The 22,731-nt window shown below is 35.8% G+C and overlaps 1 protein-coding gene across 4 annotated transcripts; it reads right to left on the reverse strand.

Moving 5' to 3' along the window:
* Window positions 1-1,217: 1,217 nt before the first annotated feature.
* On the reverse strand, window positions 1,218-22,490 carry COPS2 (COP9 signalosome subunit 2). Of its 4 annotated transcripts, none has more exons than XM_082769181.1 (13): window positions 22,341-22,490; window positions 13,907-14,020; window positions 12,830-12,907; window positions 12,105-12,230; window positions 10,665-10,754; window positions 10,469-10,546; window positions 9,402-9,576; window positions 8,362-8,540; window positions 8,145-8,197; window positions 5,769-5,866; window positions 3,807-3,889; window positions 2,764-2,822; window positions 1,218-1,976 (listed from the first exon to the last, which is right to left on the reverse strand). In XM_082769181.1, the coding sequence occupies exons 1-13, from the start codon at window positions 22,392-22,394 to the stop codon at window positions 1,832-1,834; spliced, it is 1,332 nt and encodes a 443-aa protein (XP_082625307.1). In that variant the 5' UTR covers window positions 22,395-22,490; the 3' UTR covers window positions 1,218-1,831. The 4 variants fall into 4 exon arrangements, with proteins under 4 accessions (XP_082625307.1, XP_082625306.1, XP_082625309.1 ...); XM_082769180.1 differs by having other exon boundaries at window positions 10,665-10,775; XM_082769183.1 differs by lacking the exon at window positions 22,341-22,490 and adding an exon at window positions 21,909-22,094 and having other exon boundaries at window positions 10,665-10,775.
* Between the last annotated feature and the right edge of the window lie 241 nt (window positions 22,491-22,731).

Raw genomic sequence — 22,731 nt, forward strand, 5'->3', positions numbered from 1 at the left:
TTTAAAAAACTAAGTTCAATTTATATTCATGTTTTACTATTACTTTAAGACTTCGGGTAAATTAGAAACACCAATTTGTAAAAATACGCATCAGTGAAGGAGAAACGTTCATCCAACATTCAGTGCCTTGCTATTCCTACAACACATTAAGTTTTAAAGTTTTACTGTGTAAAGGAAAAAAGAAATCACTCACATTGACAACTACAGAGCAAAATAATTTTCTAAGGGAAGTAATTATCCTTCAAATGAAAGTTAATTTTATCCCATTTAATTATACACTGATACTGATTTAAATCCTGCTCTAGAACATTTAGTTTACCATGCCATCTTGCACATACATGATGGACGTATCATTTATTAGGCACTTTTTTTTTTGTGTGCTAATTGCTCTACTTAGGTATTTTTCCTTTTACTCTAATGATGACTGTCTGTGGCACTGCTTTGTACACCACATCATACCCTCAGCTTTAAATTGGAGTACTTGCAGTTATGGAAGACGTTAACCCTACAAAATTTCTTAAACATTCCTGAGACCTGAAAGAGAATTTCTCTGTCAATACAAAACAAGCTACCACAGGAAGAAAAATTGCTGTGGCCAGTACTGCAGATCTGTATTTTAAATGTGTCTGATGATCCCAAAATCTTAGGACGTGAGGGGTATGTACCTACTATGTGGTACAACTGCAGCACTTGAATAGTGTCTCTGAAGGGATTACAATACAAAAACATTTGGGAAAGAATGTATTCCTTTACTCCCGAGGTTACTGTACTGGGTACCCGGTGTCTTTCTATATACACTGAATTTGGTCAAAAAGACCACAGATAAGGCAAAAAGATATAACAATCAGGGTCTGTGTTTCTATTCACAGGGTGTTGTGTGAAAACCTTGTATTCTTAGAGTATCAGAATCAAAAACGAGCATATTCCTGAGAAATGCCAACTGTCCACCAACATCAACCAGACAGGACTAATAATTCACCATCTTGCAAGATAAAAATCTTAGCCAGACTGCTAAATGTCAGCTCTTGAACTTTTTAGTATTTATATTTAACTACTTCAAGGAAAAAAAAATAAATGGCACGCATACCAAGGTTTAGCCTTAAAATCTCCTTATTGTCCTTCATATGTGAGGTGAGAATGAAGTAATCCCTATCTTCTTTTAAAAATAAAATAAAGTAAAAATCAAGTATAATGAAAGCACGTCAAGAAATAAACTGTACAATTTCTGAACTGCACTGTTTATTTTGCTGCTTGAAACCTAAGTGACAGTATGCCACTATAATTATGGGGTTTCTTCTAAACCTTTACTACACTGCAGGTACAGAAATATATGGACACATTTTTGGAGAACTGACATTTTGCAAAATGCAGCAAACATTTCAATTTATACATGAGAAAAGGAAGTGTTCAATAGGGTATGCATTTCAAGTTATTGCAGGTTATTTCTGTGAGAGAATTTCTGCAGGTAAAACATGTTTAAATTTAACCAACAGTAACATGTCAGTGTTTTTAAAATCATGACAAAAATCTTCTCTCTGGTCATTAATTGCCCTTTGACAAATTATTAGGATGTTGTGTGTTTAGGGCAAGATGTCAACACAGCATAAATCCCGTGGCATTTTGGTTTTCTTCTGGAGATTAAAGCTGTTTTTTTTTTCTTGGGATAAATGCAGCAGCAAAACACAAACCAGCTGATCAAAAAAGCACTTCTGCCGTAACTCCAATAATTTCAGGGCACACCAACCGACAGTAGTTTTGCCATTCCCAGTTCTTTTAAGGTTTACATCACTGCACTGTTGCCTTAAGTACATTTGTGAAAGCTTGTTTTCTGTTAGGCCAGCTTGCTGACTACAGCCTGGTTGAGAGAATTTAGTTGGTTGGTCCATTTATCTAACGCAGTATACCGTGCACCACCTCTCTTCTGATGATCCAGTTCTAAGAGCTGGTTGACTTGATCAATTCGGCCATGTATAGTGCTAAAAGGAAATGAATAAATATCTATAAATCTTTAATGCACATGAAAATAGGAGAAAACAATAATCAAAAGGTAAAATAAGAGGTCTTCTTACATAAGAGAGAGAGACAGTGTCCATTTCAGAATTCAACTATCCCGTGTAGTAATGCCTTTTATAGTTGTCAGCCCATTTAGAAACCAATTTAACTAATTCATTGCGCAATGTGTATCTTACTTGCCTAAGCCATGACCCACATATTAAGTCTGAAGCAATATGACGTAAACAGTTCTTCAATGACATGGCATCACAAATTATGGCGATTCATATACAAAGAAATTAAAATACGAACCCATATATGGATAGTATTTTCCTAGTAGATGTAACAAGCTACCTTCCAAAAAAAGATTTTACAAATCGTAGTTGAGCTCTTCCAGTCACGGAGAACAGACTACTAAAAAAAATTATCAGCTTGAAAGTATACTTGAAAATATAGATGGGTATAAGCAGCATTTACTAAGAATATATCATTTTCATAATCTCATTACAATGCAAGTAATTTCTCGTGTAATTTAAAATTATAGTAAAAAAACATGCTACTCAATCTCTGTATATAATTAATTCTCTTGGCTCACATCTTACAAATATACTTTATTGCTTTATTGCCAAGCAAATAATAGTCAAAATCATTACTTTTTGGTTTTAGAGTCAAACAATATTGTCATAAAGCACAGAAATACTTTGTTGTTTATAATATTCTTTAATTATTTTAAAGTAACCAAAGATCAGTAAACAAGAAGAAAGTACATACTTATCCAATATGCACTGCACAAGCAAGCTTTCCACATCAGCTACATCTATGTTTAACTCCTAAAATAAAAAGAAATCTCATTGTGTTGGTATTCTGGTTTGCAAAATTAAATCCTTCCAGTCTTTATTTTCTTATGTAGAATTTATTTTGACGTATGTTTCTTAATGTTTGAAAGAATTAATTCAATAATGATCTGTCAAGCAGAAGAACTCCACCCAAAGCATATATGGCCAATGATCAAGAGAAAGTAACCTCTCAGATAAGGCTGAGGAGGCTAAACCAACATTTTTGGAAGCTCCAGAAAACAGTCCCTTTGCTGACTGTATTTAAAACAAACGAACAAAACAAAAACACACCGCAAGATGAAATAAGGCAATAACCATCGGAAAAGAATTAGCCTATGCTCAAAACCATTTAGAGAGCTAAATGGATCTTTTGCTCAAGTAAATTCTGGAAATGAAAAAGTTCTGAAAGGATATTATGCTATTACAAGTTAAACATAACTATCAGGTTTATTTCATATTTCATGAGATATTTTGGAATGCTGTGAATTTTTGCAAGAAAAATCAGACAAAGTCTGAGAAAAATCAGTCTCACAGGAGATGGAAACGTACATCTATTGTCAGTTATTGCTTTTGCTCCTTCCAGATTAGAGAATGAAATCAGTAGTTCTAGTCTTATAGTCTTAAAATACAGACATGAAAATATCTTTTGAACACGAGATTAAAATTTGGATTTTTATATCAATAGAATTTATTTTCACTTTTTATACTTTTCTTCAGAAAAGTCTTTTTCTACACCAAGTAGAGTATGGTAATTGAGTTTTTAAGAAATATGTCACAGTGCATATTATAAAAAGCATTTGGAAGATGCCTTAAATTTACATTTTCACACTGCAAAGCTGCCAGGACTGCATCAGTACAATGTTACAGTTTAGATTATATTTTAGATGTTCTATTTCTGGAACCACTGTATTTATTTAAGAACTTTTATTCATAATTAATCATTTACTTAAGCAAATGTAAGGCTCCACTAATACATACCTTAGAAATAAAAGGAATATGTATTCTTGTGTAAGGCTTAATTAATTTTATAAGCACTTGTGTTCTGATGTTTCGCAAAAGCTCTGTAAAAAAAGAAAAACAAAACTGTAAAAACAATGGCATTTAAGTAAGGGTGCAATACAGCTCCTTATAGAAGGATATCCTAAATACCAAGATCTTTTTAGGTCGTAGGTACTGTCAAATTTAGTGAGGTGGAGAAACACAACAAAATAGAGATCCTCTTTCCTTCAGGGACAGTATGGCAATACACAACTCTGATGATGGATAGTTAAAGCTGAAAATTGTTCAAACAGAGAGCAATGTATTCCCTAGTAAAAACTTTAATGATTCAAATTAATTGCCTAAGTCATGAAGGTTACTACATGGTACATCTGTCCCTCTAATTTATGGCTGTAACGCTTGCACTGTACTAAAGCAAAAAGAGGTATTCTTAAGGCTCTGAAATTTAAGCCTGCATGCATTTAACTTCATGAGAAGTATTAATATTGTAAGATAAAGGTCAGAGCCTAATGGCATAATTACAATGAGGAACAGAAGAATGATAAAAACAGAGCCTTCATAAAGTGACTGATTTTGGTTAGGTATGGTATTGCAGCTATTGTTTTAGTAATTTTTACATTAAAATAATTTTGTATAAAATGAAAGCATGAATTACCGTTGTAAATTAATAGAAAAAAAGCTAAATCCATTTTTACCTAACCAGTTACGCAAGTACTGTTTATATAATGAAAAATAATACTGAAGACCAGATTATGCATCTCAATATAACATCTCAATATAAGAGATTAAACAACAACACAAGGTATGTAAGCATCACAAACATAAACATGCACTATGTATCACTACAGATTGAAAAAGAGGAGCGTTTTTTTTTTTTTTCCCCTGCAGACCATTGTCATAGAAGGGGTGAAATTCAAGTTCCCTTGCCCTTTAATTCAACTGTCCTCCTTTTCTTGCTTTCCAGTTCTGTTATACTCCCTTCTTTAAGAATCCATCTCTCTAATCTTACTGAGTTTCCCTACAAGACTTTGAAGCTTACCAGCAGTTGACATGTAACAGCAGTAGAGGGATTATATTTAGTTTTCCCTGCTGTTTGCTGTGCTCTCTTTTACAAACAAGAAGCATAAGAAAACCAGGTCTCTGGATTTAACTCTTTTCATGTAGCTATCCAACTGATCTGGCAATTCCACAATAAGTCCTACTCTTGATGAAAACAGTAGTTACTTGAAAAATGAACGCTGTATTCAAGTAGAGAGACTTTTACATTCTCTCTTAGATACTAGTGTAAGATACTAGTACTTACCTAAGTGCTGTGGATAATTTTATTTTGTCATAGCAATGAAATGGATGGGCAGGTTTTAGTGTGTTCCCATTTTATTAAGTATAGGTATTATAAATCCAACCACTGTTTTCAACATATACATTAGAATTATGTAACAATACCTTCTAACGTATATATACATATTTTGTTGCTACACATTTATTAATCCAACTTTCATTACATTGTCTACATGTTATATCTTTCATCTGCAGCAGAAAATTTCCCTTATCAACTAGTGAACATCTAACTGTTAAGACTGACACAGCCTTTACAACTAAGGGTTGCTGTCACTTAATTCTTTATAAATGAGGGTGGACACACCTCAAAATATTCAGTGCCTAAAACCACTGTAGATATTATCTTAGAATATCCTCTCTTGCTAGAAGTTTATTCATTATTCCTGCAATTCTTAACTTTCCTCTGTATGCCTGTTGGCCATGACCAACTTGAAATTGGAAACAGTAAAGGAATTGTCCATAAGCAGTATGGGCATAAGCAGTAATTGTCTGCAAGCAAAATAGCAGAATCACAAAGAATTCTCATTCTGCCAAAGAGAAAATAATAAAAAAAAAAATCTTACCAAGCAGTGAAAAAAGGATTAAAATAGCCTGCAAAAATACCTTCAATGTGTTCCCTTATGAAGGGATCATCCATGATGTTGCTGTGATTTGTTTTTAGAATCTTCTCAAATTCAGCGATGTCGTTGTTCTGATAGGCACTTCAGAAAAATGGGAGACTGAATTACTGTCTTTAAAATTAAAACCAGACTCATAAGACTTCATTCTGCATCTTGTAAAAATCTATATTAAGTTATTTAGTGTTGGTGATAAATAATTATATTCAGAATCTGTGTAAACAAAAGCTATTTCAAGTTGAGATGCCACAGAAATGACCTTTCTCCAGTTCCAATTTTTGGTAACATTTACAAAACTATAGTAAGAATATTGAGTTCTTCTGCAAGTGTGCTCTGTTTTCCAAATCCTTGTACAAAAAAAAAATTAAAAATTAAAATAACCCTAAGCCCAGCCAGTTTTGGACAGTATTACTTCTATTTTGGCTTCATGAAGCCCTATTTTATGTAGAAAATAAGAGGTAAAAAGATTTCACGGGAGGTGTTGTTCTTTCTAGAATGTCTTAATCTGAATTCTGAAAATATTGGAAGATGGAAGAAACGCCTGACTTCCAGGATTAACCATCGGTAATTTTGGCCTATTACTGCTTCGATTTTTATTTATAGTGTATTTTCAGTTTAATTGCTCAACTGTTATCTGAGAAAAGGTGACTAAACAAAGGTAGTTTAGACACCAGTTATTGTTCAGTAGTGGTACCTTGACATCATTTAATGGTAAGAGCTGTAACCACTGAAACAAAGCCATTTTCTTCAAATATAACAGTCTTAAAATTCCCATCTATTATCTTTTCTTAGAGGAATTGTCAGCTGTAATAGGGACTATCTACTCACCAATCAAACTTCCAGGCTTAGTTATACTAAGCTACTGGCTAACAGTATTTAACCTCAAAGATGTACTGGTCAATACATGTTTTCAGTTTTTGCTTAATAGTAAGATAAAACACTTTAAAAGCAACATCTATTTTGCTGTTACGGTCCCTGTATATTTTCAATTGTACAAATTGGCCAAAAAAAAAAAAAAAAAAAAGTAATCCCTGATTATCAGTTAAAGGGGAAAGAAAAAGACCAGTTAAGTTTAAGGCAGAACTTGAAGAATTTATAAACGTAGTCACATGAGTGTACGACATTCTATCACATGAAACCATTAACTGTACTTCACAATTAAATAGAATCTCAGTTAAGTATATGTTACTGTTTATTCCAGAAGTCTCTTTTATACCGTATGTAACACATTCAAGTTCCCAATGTAGAATATAAGAAGAATGAAAAACACAATTGGAATCTTTGTAATTGCTTTTATCTCCTGCATATTTCTTCTTTGCACCACTTTAATTGTATTATTAACTTTAAAGCAGCAGTTATACTCAAATGTCAAGATAAAAGTTATAAATTAGGAAATATGAATAAAATCAGATTGGGTAAGGCCACCTCGAGTTCCTTATGCCTCAAATTCACAGGAAACTATAAAAGTGAAATAGACAAGTCTGAAGTGGAAATATTCCCTTAATGATGAGTAAACAATTTGGCAGTTTATTATGTCAATAATGAATAAACTTTCAAAAACGATTTGTACGTATACAATGGTGCAGCACCACTGTATATCACATATCACAGCAAGGTTCATTCCAACCTGACATTGACCGTGTATTTTAAAATGCAAGCACGTTACTTCTTACACAATGAAAAGGTATGAAGTTCTCCTATGTTTTGTTATTTTTTTTTTTTTAACTTGATAAAGCAAAGGTGGGTAGAGTGGATGGAACAGGTTAGCTTCATAGCACGATATAGAAAGACTACCTCAGTTCCATTTATTTCATCTGATGATCTTAATACCCTAAAAGTCCTCACTTCACAGTTGCCTCAAAGAGGTAATGAAACATTCTTTTGATATTTATGTGTATTTGAAGGATGCTGGAGAACACCTGAGAAATTCACTTCATATTCCTAAATTATGAACCCCCTTTAATAATTGTGAAATATCCATACATTCAATTATTCTATTATCTTTAGTATGAGCTATCAATCACTTCAGTTTCTCTAATCTAATCTGCCAAAGCTGAAAGTGCAGTTGCAGTATTAGGTAACGCAACTATCTTTAAGGAAAAAAATGAGTTTTGTGATTGCACATCATAGTAGAGGATAACAGCATGCTTCTGGTACAGTACAGATACTTAGATACGTCATAGTAAATAAAAAAAACAACCAATCCACAAATATTTTCCCCATATTTATACATAAAAAAAAAAAAAGAAAGAAGTGTTTATTGTGCAGAGAAGACCACCTCTAAAAATATTCCATTCCTGGTGTGGACACTACAGTTCTCTCCTCCCCAGCCTCGCCCCCCACCCCCAAATAAAAATCTTACCTTACTAAATTCGTCATTGCTAGAATCTCTGGATCATTTTTGTATGGTTTAGCCTACAAAGAACAGAAAGCATGATACAATGTTCAGATTTAAAATATTTTTTTCTGTTGTCATATTTAGAGTAACATCCCTATCAACTCAGCAAAGACAAAAAAAAAAAAAAAGGACAAAAATAGGACAATATGTCTAATTGACTTAATCATATCTCTAAAAGTACCTCCTGAGAATCAAACGGATTTATTCCAGATTTCATCAGCATGTTTGCTAAGACCAAATATTTTAAGCAAGTGGTTCTTCTGGGGCTCCCTGATTCATCATAATTCTTGAATGCTTCAAAAAAATCAGTATGTGCCTTTTCAAACTCTCCTTCTCTTAAGTGCATTTTGCCTCCACATTCTGAAAAGAAAACACAGATGAAGAGAAAAAGAACATTGCGTGCTTGTTGCTGACTACAATAATTGTACTAAAAAGTTCCATGCTACTTCTAAATAGATCACTGAAATATTTTTGGGAGTCTTTTCATTCTCTAAAATTACTAGGAAAAAAAAAGCACTAGGGCCTTCACATACAGCATTGCCATTTCAACAAACCTTTTCCAAAGAAGAAAAAAAAATAAAGCCCAACCCACACTATAAATGTAAAAGAACACTAATCCTCACAGCCAGTAATTATTTTAACCTTATGTTAAAATACTGTAAAAAAAATAAAATAAAATAATGGAATCTGCCTTGATTTTAAGGGCAACGTGCTTCCTATATTTATGGAATTTTCCCAAAATATTGAACAAAATTATACATAAAAATTGAGAAACGCTCTTCATTTCCTTTTATTTTTGAAGCACCAACTACTGCAAGTACCTATACCAGAGTAAGATGATGGCACACATTTACAAAAGGGGACTACAGAAATAGCAGTCCCTTCCACGAGCAGCCTGTCAAGCCTTGTGCATTTATCCTTTGGTGCCTGCCATGGAGTCAAACAGCTCAGGTCTTCCCCACGTTTTCTGTTGCTTCTCTCCTGCACTATATGTAGCCAACTGTTCTGTCTGGCTGAGCAATGTATCTGGTACTTGGGCACCAGAGCAGCAACAATCCCATAGTCTCAGCATTTGTAGTCCCTTATTCCCCTAGGGTTTGTCTGCCTATGAACCTACAAGATCCTTTGTCTTTCTAGTTGAAACTGAAAAAAACATTAATTATCAGATTTTCATTAAGCTAATATACAACAAATTAAATGAAAGATACAAGATTAACTTGCCTCTGATAACTCCCATGATCAGCGGATGAGGAATGGCTGACTTGATGTGCAATGACTGTTCATATAGTGCTTTAAGTTTTTTGTTATTTTTCTGTGCTGTATACATTTGAATTTCCAAAGCATAGATTTCCAATAGTTGAGTACCTTTTTTTAGATCATCTTCCCCATCATCAGTCTAGGATAGATTAAGTAATAAATACTGTGAAATTTTAAGAGAACAGTGATTTCAGTTTTACACTGACAGAAAACGCATTACCAAATACTCTCACTAATTTCCTATCAAAAATAAGGATTTGCCTGAAAACTTTAAATTTTGATATAAATATAAAACACAAAACATAATACTCCAGCCACTTGGCCAAATTCTCAAGCCCTTTCTTTAATAAAGTCAGTATTTTTGTTTAATTGTTTGCCTTAAAACAACTTTAAGAACTTTGTTCTTTATTCTCTTCCACTCTCCTTAAAACAAAACACCAAAAAAACCCACACTCTCTCAGTATACAAACAAAATGACTTATACAGACAAACCTATATATATTTTATATATATATAGTGTGTGTGTGTGTGTGTGATACATACAACTATTCTACTGCCTATGACAGAAACAATTCCCAGATATTTTTAACCCTTTTTCCATGGTGGAGGAAATAACGGGGGCACAAACAGGCACAGGGCACAGCAGGCTGCACAGCTATTTTTTTCCCTTCCACCTTGGAAAATAATAACTCTAGCTTCAGTTTGCAGTAACGCTCGTTTGGAATCTTTGCTATATTTTAAACTAAACATCTACAATTTTAGATTATTTGTATGTGCTTATCCTTTCCGTACATGGCCAAGATGAAACTTAATCAATAGTTATGAATTATTTTTTAAAGTCATCCTTAAGTAAGGAATAAAACATTTTTCAAATCACATTTCATTCATGTTAACAAACAGAAAAATAAAGCAAGTATAACATTTCTTTCCTCTATACTAAAAAAGCTCAACAACATGCCTCAAAGGCCAACAACTGATGTAACAAAATCAATGCTGTTTACAAAGCTACAGTGATTAGAGTATAAAGATACCTGGCATGACTGATGCAGCTGGCGCAAAATCTTTTGTAACTTTCCGTATTCTTCTCGTTCTAAATATAATTTGCCAAGCTGTAATAAAAAAAAAAAAGTTCAAGTACTAAGATCTACTAAGATTTCATAATTATTGTTTATTAAATTTAGCTGAAGGTGTCACAAAGCAAAGCAAAAAATGAGTTATATATTTTACCTTTGTATTTGTCTTAAACCACAATCTATCGTTCTTAGCATCTTTCAGAGCTTCAAGTGTTGTTTCATAAAATTCCTGAAGCAAATCCATCTGACATAAAAAATCAGAATTCTATAATTGTAAACAGCAAATTTGTACCTGTTAATAATGTCAATCTGAACAAACTAAATGTGCATGCTTGAACTTCAAAACAAGAAAGGTATCTGCATTTTATTAAAATGTAAAAAGAGCATAAGTAACAACACTAAGAAAATTTCCTTTCCTTATATTAAATAGATATTAAAAAGCATTCACATTTTAAGATTTGCAATCATCCTTCATGCTAGTTCAAAATGAAAGCTACCTTACAGAAGCCAGTCTTACATAATAAAATTCTTACATTGTGTAACTAAAGACAAACATTAATGGGCATTGCTGCTACTTAAAAAAAACAAAATAAAATAAAATAATAAAAAAAAATAGTAATCTACGTATCATGTAGAAAATAAATTTATGAAGAGAAATAGACAAAGATGCCTTCTGCATTCTAAGCTACCAACACCATGTGAAAGAAAGCTCTCAGCACATCGAAATATTTCTTTGCTTAAAATACAATATCCAAAACGGAAATCTAACTGCTGAATGCAACCTTTAACAAAGGTTCTACAGAGAATTCAGTAGTTTCTGGCCACTATTCTTTTTTTTGGAATAGCACATCTGCAGGTATGAATGAATGTGAATTGATGTTCCCTCCAAGTCTGGTTCCAAGTGCATTCACACCAAAAACTCTGTCAACAACGTACAGCCCAAGTCAATCCTTTAGACCTTAAAAGTAAACCATCCTTCATCTACTCAACTTCCATTTCTTTTAAGTGGCAGGACAGGAAGGACTGGGATAATGACAAAGGAATCATCCCTGAAGACCAATGATCTTCTATATGCAGGTACTACTTCAAAGTAGTAATTTAGGTAAGTTTTCTGTAAATCTGCACATGGCACTGAAGTAAAGGAGCTGGAATGTCTCTCTATAAACATGTACCTAGCTTGAACAGCACACTCAAAAGAAAATATTTAACACCAACACCTCACTGCAAAATTTTTCACGTTTTTCCCCCCCAAAAGTATTGTATAATTGCAAGTTATATTTGAAAAGCCACCTAGTGTGTAGCTACAATGCTAAAAAAATATTTACTTTACTTATTAGCATCACAATTCCAGATAAAAACTGCCAAAAAATAATTCAACCCTCTTGAACCAAAAGATTAATTTTTAAAAAGTTATGTATATTCATAGAAACCATTAGATGTGGGAAATACAGTTAGAATACGATGAAAAATTAATATTGTGAACACTCTCTAATAAGGTCAAAAAACAAACAAACATGACCACCATATATACAAATAAGTCCACAATTAAGAATGCAAAAAGTAAAACCACCAATGGATGAACTGATGATCTAACCTGCTTGGAAGTAGAGATATAATCAAGAATAGAATTGATGGATTTTTCAGAGTAATTCCTTGTAACTGCACTCCGTATGTAGGTCAATAGCTGTTTATATCTGTTCATCATTTCAGGAAAGTTAGTCTATAAAGAAAACCAAAACTGTTATATTTTTGTCTTAATGATGAAAAAATAAGTTACATCTTGGAACACACACAGAAAACGAAGCATAACAGAAAGGCTAGGCAGTAATGGTTGCTGCGAGGAACTTTTACATCAGCACTTTATTCATAAGCAGCAGAATCAGGATTAACTTCAGCAAGACTCTATAGAATGGATATTTAAAATATTTATCATTATTAAAAAAATAGAAATGGCTATAAAACCTTTTGGAATGGTCACATACGTAGCATAAAAGTACTTTCACTTATTTGTTCTGGGGAAGTACACATATATAGAAATGTTCAAGTTTGCAATGGTGTGCTACCTGAGGATAGCACGGGCTGAGTGTCAGACACTCAGAGTCTCAGCTGACTACAGCAGGTATTTTGCATCCATTTTGCCTTGGATTTGCAACCGCCACAAAATCTCTCTGCCATGCCTGTAGTAGCCATTAAAGTATGTGAATGACAAGTTCTGGCAGATTTAGATGTCATAGCCATAAATTTGAACAATAAATTAAGACCTCTGGATCAGATCTGTATTTAAACCATTTCTTCTCAAGTGACAGCGGAAATTCTTACCAATTTAAAGTTTATTTTAATCATCTGTTTCAGAGCTTTGAATCCCCATTCTCCTTTTTCACCTTCAAGCTCCAAAACCTGAAATAGAAACAGTCTTTTTTAAACAGTCTTTATAAAAATTTCATAATAAGAAATGTTTTACTCTGCCATGTTCTTCAGTTCCACTCTCCCTTAATATTATTGAGGAAGTTAGAGAGGGACAGGTATCTTATTATTTTTCATACCTTAGGTGATGTAGGGATGGTGATTTGTTATTAATAGTTTTTTTGTTGTTGTTGTTATCTAACATCAAACACTAAAAACTTTAGCACCATTCCATGAATATATATGCATGAAAAAGTTTTAACACCACCCAAAAATGACTCAAACAACTCCCCAACTAAATTATTCAAAGAATGAACACTTCTGAATTGCTATACTTTCTTTACATATCAGGAAGACTTCTAGGTTGCAGTCTTCAATAATATCATAGTCAAGTCAAGTTTTATAAGTTTTTTTCGTTTTGAAATCATGTATATAAATACTGCTACGCACTATAAATAAGCCAAAAGACGCAGAACTTTTTTCCTTAAAAAGTTATAGCTAATGTGTTGATTTCTTGTGATGGTGTTTGCACATTAAAAATTTAATACTGACATGAAGGAAAGAAACAGTCATTCAGTATTTACTCATTTAAAGTTTTGAATTCATATAGCAACCCAAACACTATGTAAAACACTGAGGAAAATGCCACTTTATTTTAAAACACAAATTGATCTAGTTTCTATAGTTGACACATGAAAACACACTTAGGACTAATTAACCTAGTCAATTCTGAAGATTAAAAACTCAGTTCTGTAAAAAATAGGACTAGCCTATTGTCCTACTTATGCTCCCTAAGCATGATCCTGAAAGGCAGTCAGCTAGGAATCCAAGTAGTCCATTGATAAACTTAGCACATTAGCAAGTTAAAATATAAACATTACTCTTACAATTAAAGAAAATATCTCAAATCATAAGCAAATATTTAAAAATATGTATTGAATATACTTGCAGTCTACAGAATATAAAAATGAGAGATAATATAAAGAAAAAAACCTTCTGAAAACTGCTTAGTGCTGCTTTTGGATCATCCTCCTTCAAAGCTTTGGAATTGTAGTATTGATTTTCCAGATCCACATTGGGTTCAGAATTACTGTCTTCAGAATATTCCTACATAAAAGACAGGAAAAAAAAAAAAAAACAAACATTATAAAACAGGAAGAAAATAAGGTTTGGAACATCTAATATTTCACTGAAAATAGGTAAACTGTAGTAAGATGCATGACACGGAAAGCCTGTATACTAAAATCTTGAGTTTCAAAGCAGGTATCAGGTACGTACTCCTGAGATGATTCTCTCTCCTCCATCTCCAGGCCTGCCTTGCCATCCACCACCACCTGCCCGTCAACACATTTGTTTCTGAGCTAATGAACTGACTGCCTTTCTGACAAGTACAGTCTGTATTATTAAAATTCAGCCAATTTTGCTGCATAAGGACAGATGCCTAATAGTATATGCCATTTCTGTACGAGAGAAGCAAACACGAAGGCCACTAGTCTCCTAAAAGGTGCTCTGTTACATGACCTTTGCTACCCACAGCGAAGACACTGGCTGAGCTGCCAAACAAGTAATGATTCAGCAGCGGAGGGTTTAACAGGCCTCCACAAATGCCTCATCTGCCTTTTTACATCCTAAAGATCCATACTCATCTGAGGAAATACGAACAGTAACACCAGCTGTTTCTTTGCTGAGCAGCAGAAACTGATTGGGAAAAATGCTAATACTTCCAGCGGGGGCTGGGAGCACTGGCACAACAGTTTAATCAATTACCCCTCACATACACTACCACCGAATAAACTAAAGAACTTAACTCCTACCATTCCTTTATTTTTATTTTTACTTTTTAGTACCCTGGGGCTTTTCTGATGAAAAAACCCAAGCCAACAAGCAATTATTATATCTTTTTATGTTGAAGGACTATTGCTGTGTGTCAATTACGGACTGCTAACAAAGTCAAATCTCAAGTAAGCCTCAGAATTATTACACTAATCAAAAATATTTCACGACACTGCATTTTTAAGCCAACTTCTGTCAACGGAGTGCTCAGCTATTAGGAGATGATCTGTTTAACAGAATCTGTTTAAATGTCCAAAGTTACTGTCATTGCAGTAATTTTCCCTTTTACCAACAGAAACAATATTCAGGTGCCCTTCTTTAAGTTGCCATTTCTTCTTTTCCTGTACTTCTTCATCTACACACACCTGTTCCTTCATTCACTCATATATTGCCAACTCCTTCTTCAAAGCCACAGTAGAAGAGAAGTTTTAAATTAGCTCTTTAGTCTTCTGAAATTCTAATGGAAAAATTAATTCTGGAAACTCACGGTTGGCCCAAATTTTAATAAACATGGTCCTTGAGCCACTGATCCAACCTTCAGAACACATTGCTCACATTTCCACTCATTACATGTGGACAAGGTACTCACGTATGCGTTTATTTGTACTCACAACCATCAATAGTCTGGAAAGCATAGGGAAGGCGACAAGCCTGTTTTCTGCATTCCCATACTTAATATGGAAAACTCCGAAGAAAACAGCAAGCAACTATCTTATTTCACCAGGGAGACTTTCCTTGTGGTTTGCTTATTTTCCCTATTGATCCAGCACTGATGGAGCCATGCAACACCTACAGGGTGTCGACAGCTCGAAGTGTATGGGGCACCTCAGGAAGGCGGCCACTTCCAAAGCTTAAGCAACCTTGCATTTAAGGTACGTGAGGTCAGTTGATGCCTTGTTTATTTTGTATTGTTGAAGTTTAGCATATTTTTGGCAGAAGTATCTATTTTTAAAGATAAAAGGTAGGCAAACTAAATTAATTCCTTTTAGGAAGCAATGGGCTCTGTGAGGCTGAAGCCAGAAACATCTAATTTTCATCTTGGCTCTGGCAGTGATTCTGGATGTGGACTCCTGCAGGAAGCTCTTTTTCAGATCATTTCTCTTAATGCTACTTAAATATTCATAAAGCTGTTTTCATACTAATATTAATGCATAATAAAGAATAAGTGTAAGTTTATAGATTATTTTTTTCCTAACGGAATCACTTTGAAATTCATCACAGGAAGCGTTTTATATCCTTGTAGCTACGCTTTTCTTTTAGTTGATGCCTATTTGCCTTACATCAATTTTAGGATGTTGATAGTAACTCAAAGCTGTAAGGGAGATAGGCCTTTCCTATCTTTGGAAACATGCTTTTCTCAATGACACATGTTTCTAAAAACAGAGGTCAGAGACCCCGGACTGGAATCATTTGCAATTTAAAAGAGAATTCACACTGGAGTTCCTGCTGGAAGCAATGCTTGCTCCTGAAATGCTTGCTACTGAAAAGTGTGAAGCTGTCTCCTCAAAGTTCAAACTAAGAAAAAGATGTATTTCCTTCCTACTACTGAAAACAGAAAAGTTCTTTAAACAATAAATTCAGATCCTGAACACCTAACATATCCTCTTCATTACTGTTAACTGCCCTGCCTCCTGCCCGAACAATTTCCCCAACTCAACATCTTGCACCTAGAAAGTTCGTTTCCCCCGCAAATGCAGTACCAAAATAGAAGCGCACAAGACTCTGTGTTGAATAGCTAGACATAACTCTAAAAATCTCAACTATACCACCTAGATCTAGCATTCTGCATAGTGAAAAATACTCTTAATTATAACTTACAGACAGAAAAGCACCTGTGTGCTACATCTTAGCTGCACAAGTCCTGGGTGATGGCTCACCCTGCTGGGTTAAGAGAACAGTCCCACCCCAACACAGGGACACAACGCTAGAGAAATTGCATAAAGCTCTTGAAGCATGGCACCTCTCCTCACAGACAGAGGTATGTCAACTCAGAGACTGTAACACTCCATCAGCCACATTTAACAGCAGATTGTGGCATTCCAGAACAGAGTGGCACACTAACCTGATAAAGTGAAAAGCAAAGAAAGCAGTATTTTGTGAAAACCACCTTTGACTAGATGTTAATTCTCCTCTCCTGCCTACAGCACTTCCCTGAATTCTATATTACATGTGGAGCAATAACCTGAACTTTTGCTTTCTATATGTTGTTCAGCAAGCAAACTACTTTGCAAACCTTTTTTCAATAAAAAGGGAAAGTAGCTATGCAGAGGATATGCTCCTCACAAAAGACACAATACAAAGAGTTCTATTTCTGTAGAAATTAATCCTCTAAGTATTGCTAACAACAAAGCCCTTATTACCGTCATTTTCAATTGCTGGTAATTTTACCAAATTTCAACCATTGGGATGACTCAAAGCATTCTTTTTTGTGAAGTTCAATTGTTTCTGAGAACAAGTCTGGTAAAAATTTGATTTTACTTCAACTAACTTTGTTTCATAACCATTGCATTTAGGAGGTCTAACTCTAGGATTTGGAGCAGGGACCTGATATTTTGCAAGAGCACTAGTGATGTGGGTTTGGTTTGTTGTTGTTGTTGTTGTTTTTTTTTTTTTTTTTTCCCAAACACAAAAATGCCAAAATGAGGCCAACTGAAAAAACTCTGAAAACAACTGCGCAGTACATTAATCTATTAGCTTGCCAGCTAAATTTTGTGAACATTTCATCTAAAACGAACATGCACTATTTTCACACAGCTCACGGGCACTGTCCCCAGCAGTGACCAACCAAACACACAGGCCCCAAGCCCCAGGCCAGAAAGCAAATAACAGTTTCTGTGTGCATTTACCACTGGTATCCAGGCAGATGAATAAAAAGAAAGCAACCACACCGCAGTGCAAAAAAAGGAGGAAAAAAAAAAACGAGACAAACCATGAGGGTAAAAACAACAGTGATTTGTGTGACAAGCCTGCAACTACTCAGCCACACGTTGGTAGTCCTGGTTTTTGTTTCCACGTTCTGAACTTCAGTACTCTTCTGCTCCTATCTGCTACCTCTGCAAGCCATCTAGTGCCTGCTGGCTTACACTAGGGCTCGTAACAGCCTGTTACTGACACCAGGAATAATTAGTCTGTGAAGCCAGAGATTCGCAGTGGGGCCAGTGCAGTTCCACAGAAAGGCAGCATTCTGCCTTTGTGTTATTGTCTCAAGCAGAAGTTGGAAGATGCAGAGAAATGAGACAGAAGACTGCAGAAAGGAAAAAAAAAAAAAAAAAAAAAAGTATTATGACATGTAAACTGTATCAGAAAAAAGTGCCTTTTCTTCCCACTACTATCATACAGCTCTCCTATAGTTCTGGGCATCCTAAGAGTCCATGTCGGGGTAACTAACATCTAATTTACTTAATTTTAACACCGAGCTGCATATCAGATCCTAGGGAGCTCTGTTCTGAACAGAGTGATAAATACTATCTCTCTCTAAAATATTTCCAGTAACAATAATCAAAACTTACATCAAACCTATCCATGTTCAGTTGAAAAGAATGTACTAATTATTCTCATGTTTTTTGCCTCGATACTTCCTTTTGAGACATTATTGTAATGAGGAAAATAAGCCCCAACTTTATTAATTCTGTGTTTGTGGATGAGTCCAAAGAGAATTGCATAAAATAAAGTATCAGGACACACACATTGAATCCATATAAAATATGGAATGGTAATGAATTCAGAGAACTGTGTATCCCATGTCCTCTGTAAAGCACACTGAATGTTTTTTCAGTCACATACTAATGTAATTAAATATAACAAAGAAACAGAAGAGCATAAACTGGATTTGCCTGATTTGGTATTTCCCCAGCAAATTATGAATTATTTATATATATATATACATAATATATAATTATGAATGCTCGGTTTTGCCACCTTACCACTCTCTTGCTTGCAATACATATTTACACATATTTAAGAAAAATAATGGCAATACTGAAATGTAAAGCCCTGGAAGAGGTAACTATCTGCATGAAATTTCAATTGTATCTATTATAAATGCATCAATATAAAGTAGGAAAATTTCCTTTCTTTACTGATGAGACTGCTTATCAAGTCTGAGAGCATACAGAAATTCTTTCTGAAATGGAGTATGTTTCTCAGCGTTGGAAAGAAACAGTGAACCAATTTTGCCTTTCTGATAGCCTGAAATAAAAAGCATGACCACGTACTTCTTAATAGTGATATAACACGAAAAGGGAACCCCGCAGTAATTTGAAAGCATGTTGCCCTTATTTGAGCCATGCTGATCCTCATGAACCTGTGGCAATGTCACTTTTGCTCTTGAAAAGTGAAAAGTCTTCATGCGAATTGTACAAAGCTCTTCTCCTGAAGTCACTAAGATAATACAACTACATAACAGACAAGTTGTTCAGCAAACAGTATTTGGCTACCTTCCCCCAGATTAATTTTGAAGTTGAATAATAAGCATAATAATAATGAGCATAATAAGACGTCTCATTAAGAATGCCACAGACAAATTCATTACGTATCTAAAACAAAAAAAAAAACCAAAAAAGTCAAGGGATTACAATAACTGTCAATGTGCTAACATTTTGCTTGCAAGGATCAATTTCTGGAGAAAGGCTGAGTTTAGTCTCAAAGACAATTCTAAACACGGTTCTCTGTCTGAGAATGAAAACAAAAATGGTAGTTACAATGGTCATTCCCTCTCCACCCTCAAGCTGAAACAAGTAAAAAGAACCGGGGCTGAAATCAGAATGTACCTAACAGCATCAAACTGGAAATTAAAATTCAGTGGCTTTCATAATGACCAGTAAACATTATTCTGTTTACTGAAGCATAAAGTGCAATAATCCGTGTTATAATCAAAGCTGTCAGTATATATTATTAGTAACTTGTGAGCTAGGTTCATCCACCCATAAAAATAAATGTTTTTTGTTGCTGATAGAAAGATCTCCAGCAGATAGTTAACTTCTGTATGAGTGGCTAAGGTCATTCATTTATGTGAAAAACCTTGCCTTCTATCTCAGTGAACAACTAAGCTGAAGCAGTAAACTATGGTCTGTGTAACAGGCAGTGTAGTAACTCCTCCGGTTATAAAAAAAATCCAAGATGATGAAGCTGGGAAAGAGCTGGGCTTTCAGAACATCAGCTGAGTTTCAGTTCAAATGCAAAACATTTGCATACTAAACATAACTGACTGATTGTACTCAATGGGAAGGTCAAAAGCACATTTGAAGAGGCACAGCCATAACCACCTTAAGTAAAAACTAACAAAAACTTCTTAGGACTTTTTTTCCCCACTACTATTTTTATGCTAGCAGTTACCCTAGGACACTTGAAGGTACTGTATCCTGACAAAATAGCTATCTATTTCTGCATCCATTAGTGCATTGTGCAATTCCTGCCACTCTTCCTATTTGTTACGAAACATTTACCAACGCTCAGGTATGCTCTTTGTTTTCAGTTCTGTACTTGTCTGAGTATTGTCTTGTACTCAGTTTTTCATTCCACATCCTTCTGCAGCTGCTTTTACACTGAACTTGAGAACCAACCATCCCCTTATAGTCTTCTGTTAATGGAATTAGATTTATATCTACATGAAAGGAAGAAATCGGGCCCTGTCTCCGGAAGAGGTTTATTTAACTATTTTCCAAAACAATTTTGTTGAACACTGCAATTACAGTCTGAAGTACATCTGAAAACATCATACAATCATGGTTTGTTATTGCAAGAATGTAGAAACTAGTTCTGCTATCTTTATTCTTAAATTGTTTCTTTCCTTGATCTGTTATAAATCAAACTAAACAAAAAAAAAAAATCTGTTCTATTTAACAATGGAGTGTAAGTATTGTTTGATGGTTTACCTGGATGAGGTTTACATACTGAAAAGAAGAAATGAACATGCTCCTAACAAGAGGTATTTTTAAATTTGGGAAGGTCTGGGCTAGAGGCAATAAATGACAATAAAAATGTTCCATGAGAGTTAGCTGCAGTCATGTGCCCTAAGCAAGAAGTTTCAGGAAGGTTTTTCCAATAACGGAGCAAACACTTAACACAGGAAAAAGAAAAAGCATCACACCAGCAATTATTCTGGGTGAAAGCTGACTGAATGTATTTTGAGCATGGAGTTGCACTGACTTATTCAAATTTATATATGCATTTAAATATTGAAAAATGTAATTCCAATGATTCCTCTGTATGTCCAGTTCTCACAACATGTATATTCAACATGAATTCTGCTGTTTAGTATTACTTTGACTGTATCACATGGAAAAAAAAAAAAAAAACACAGTATTTTATACCAGTACGTGGATTTAAGTGTTAATACAAATGAATGGAAACTGATGTTGGATTAAACTGACATAAAGTATGTTTAATGGTCTCAGGGTACTTCCTTCAGGAAGCTCTTTTATAAAAATCTGTGGATTCATTCATGGAGTTAAGTAGAAGATCATTGGGAGCATTATGTCAAGACTAATCCTGGAATACTGACACAGATAGATGACAATGCCTGTCAACCAAGCACTCTCATCTGAACTTGAATCTCAAAAACAAAACCAGACTTTTTCCTTTTCTTTCTGTGTTCAGTGTCATCCAGCCATTCTGGGCTGTTCATAATAAAAAATTGACCAGAATGTATTTCAAATGAAATCAGGTGAGTCTTTTAAGTTAATTTGTAATTAACAATGGTCATCAAATAATTCATTACAAGACAAGCCTTCCATAAGCAAGCAGCTGGGGTTTTCAGTGAGAGTGCAGCACTGTGAGTACAAGTTCAAGTGAAAAAGATGAAATAGACTCTTAATCCTCGACTATATGGAGTTTTTAAGAAATGCATCAGTTCTAAGAACTTACGCAAAGTTCAGAAAAACAAAACCAACAGACTCTCAAGCCCCAATATATGATTATGGCAACGGGATTATAACTGAACAGAGAGCACAGAAAAGATTTTTTGTTTCAGAGGACAACTATTTCGTTTATTAACCCACCTTGAAATCACTTTGGTAATTGTAAAAAAAAAAAAAAAAAAAAAAAAAAAAAAAAAAAAAAGCTTTAATAATTAAGAAGAGACTTGTTACATCCCATTTCATTATGTTCTCCAATTTTCCTGGACTAATTGCTCTGTCTACTGCTACCTGTAAGCAGCACTTACGTTTTATTTTTACCTGCAAGAGCTAAGAGCAAAACCTGATGTGAAAACACAACTAGACACGCCACAGAAGCCCCGAGCCCCGCAGAGCAAAAACCTCGCTAACGCCCGAAGCCCCACAAGTTGAACACGAGGACCGAGCTGCCGGGCCGCGTCCCCTCGCTCCCCGCTCCCTTCCCCGCGCTTCCCCTCAGTTTGCCGCCGACGCCCGCGGGGGGCCAGAAGGGCCCGGGGCCGGCCGGGCCCGACACCCGACACCGGCCCCGTTCGTCTGGGGACAGGCGGCGGGGGCCCGGCGGGGCCTGCTCCGAGCGCAGCGCCCGCCCCCGGCAGCCGCGGGGCGGAGGAGGGCGCCCGGCGGCCCGGGGGGGGCCGGCCTGGTGCTGCGGCCGGCGCCGCGCCCCCCGCAGGCCGCCGCGGAGCCCCGCGCCCTACCAGGTCGTAGTCCTCCTCGTCGTCGCACATGAAATCATCCTCCATGTCAGACATCTTGGCCGCAGGAGGGGCGGCGGGAGCCGGCGCAGGGAGGAGACGCCGGGGCCGGCCCCTTCTCCCACAACGCCGCGCGGCACGGAACGGCGCGGCCCCGGAACCCGCCGCCGCCCGCGCGCGGGGAGCACGGAGCCCGAACGGCGCAGCACCGCCGCCGGGTGTCTGCCCCTCCCCCGCGACCGGCCCTCAGCAACCGCGGCCCCGGCCCTGCGGCGCCGCCTCGGGCCCCACACCGGGGCTGGGACCCCGTGCCGCTTTGTGTCCCTGATAGGAAATTCGGAAAGTCCGGGCGCTGTGCTGCCGCAGCCCTCTAGGCCTTAGCGCATCGTCCTGC

This window comes from Aythya marila (assembly GCF_965140915.1).
Source record: "Aythya marila genome assembly, chromosome: 11".
Classification (NCBI taxonomy): domain Eukaryota; kingdom Metazoa; phylum Chordata; class Aves; order Anseriformes; family Anatidae; genus Aythya; species Aythya marila.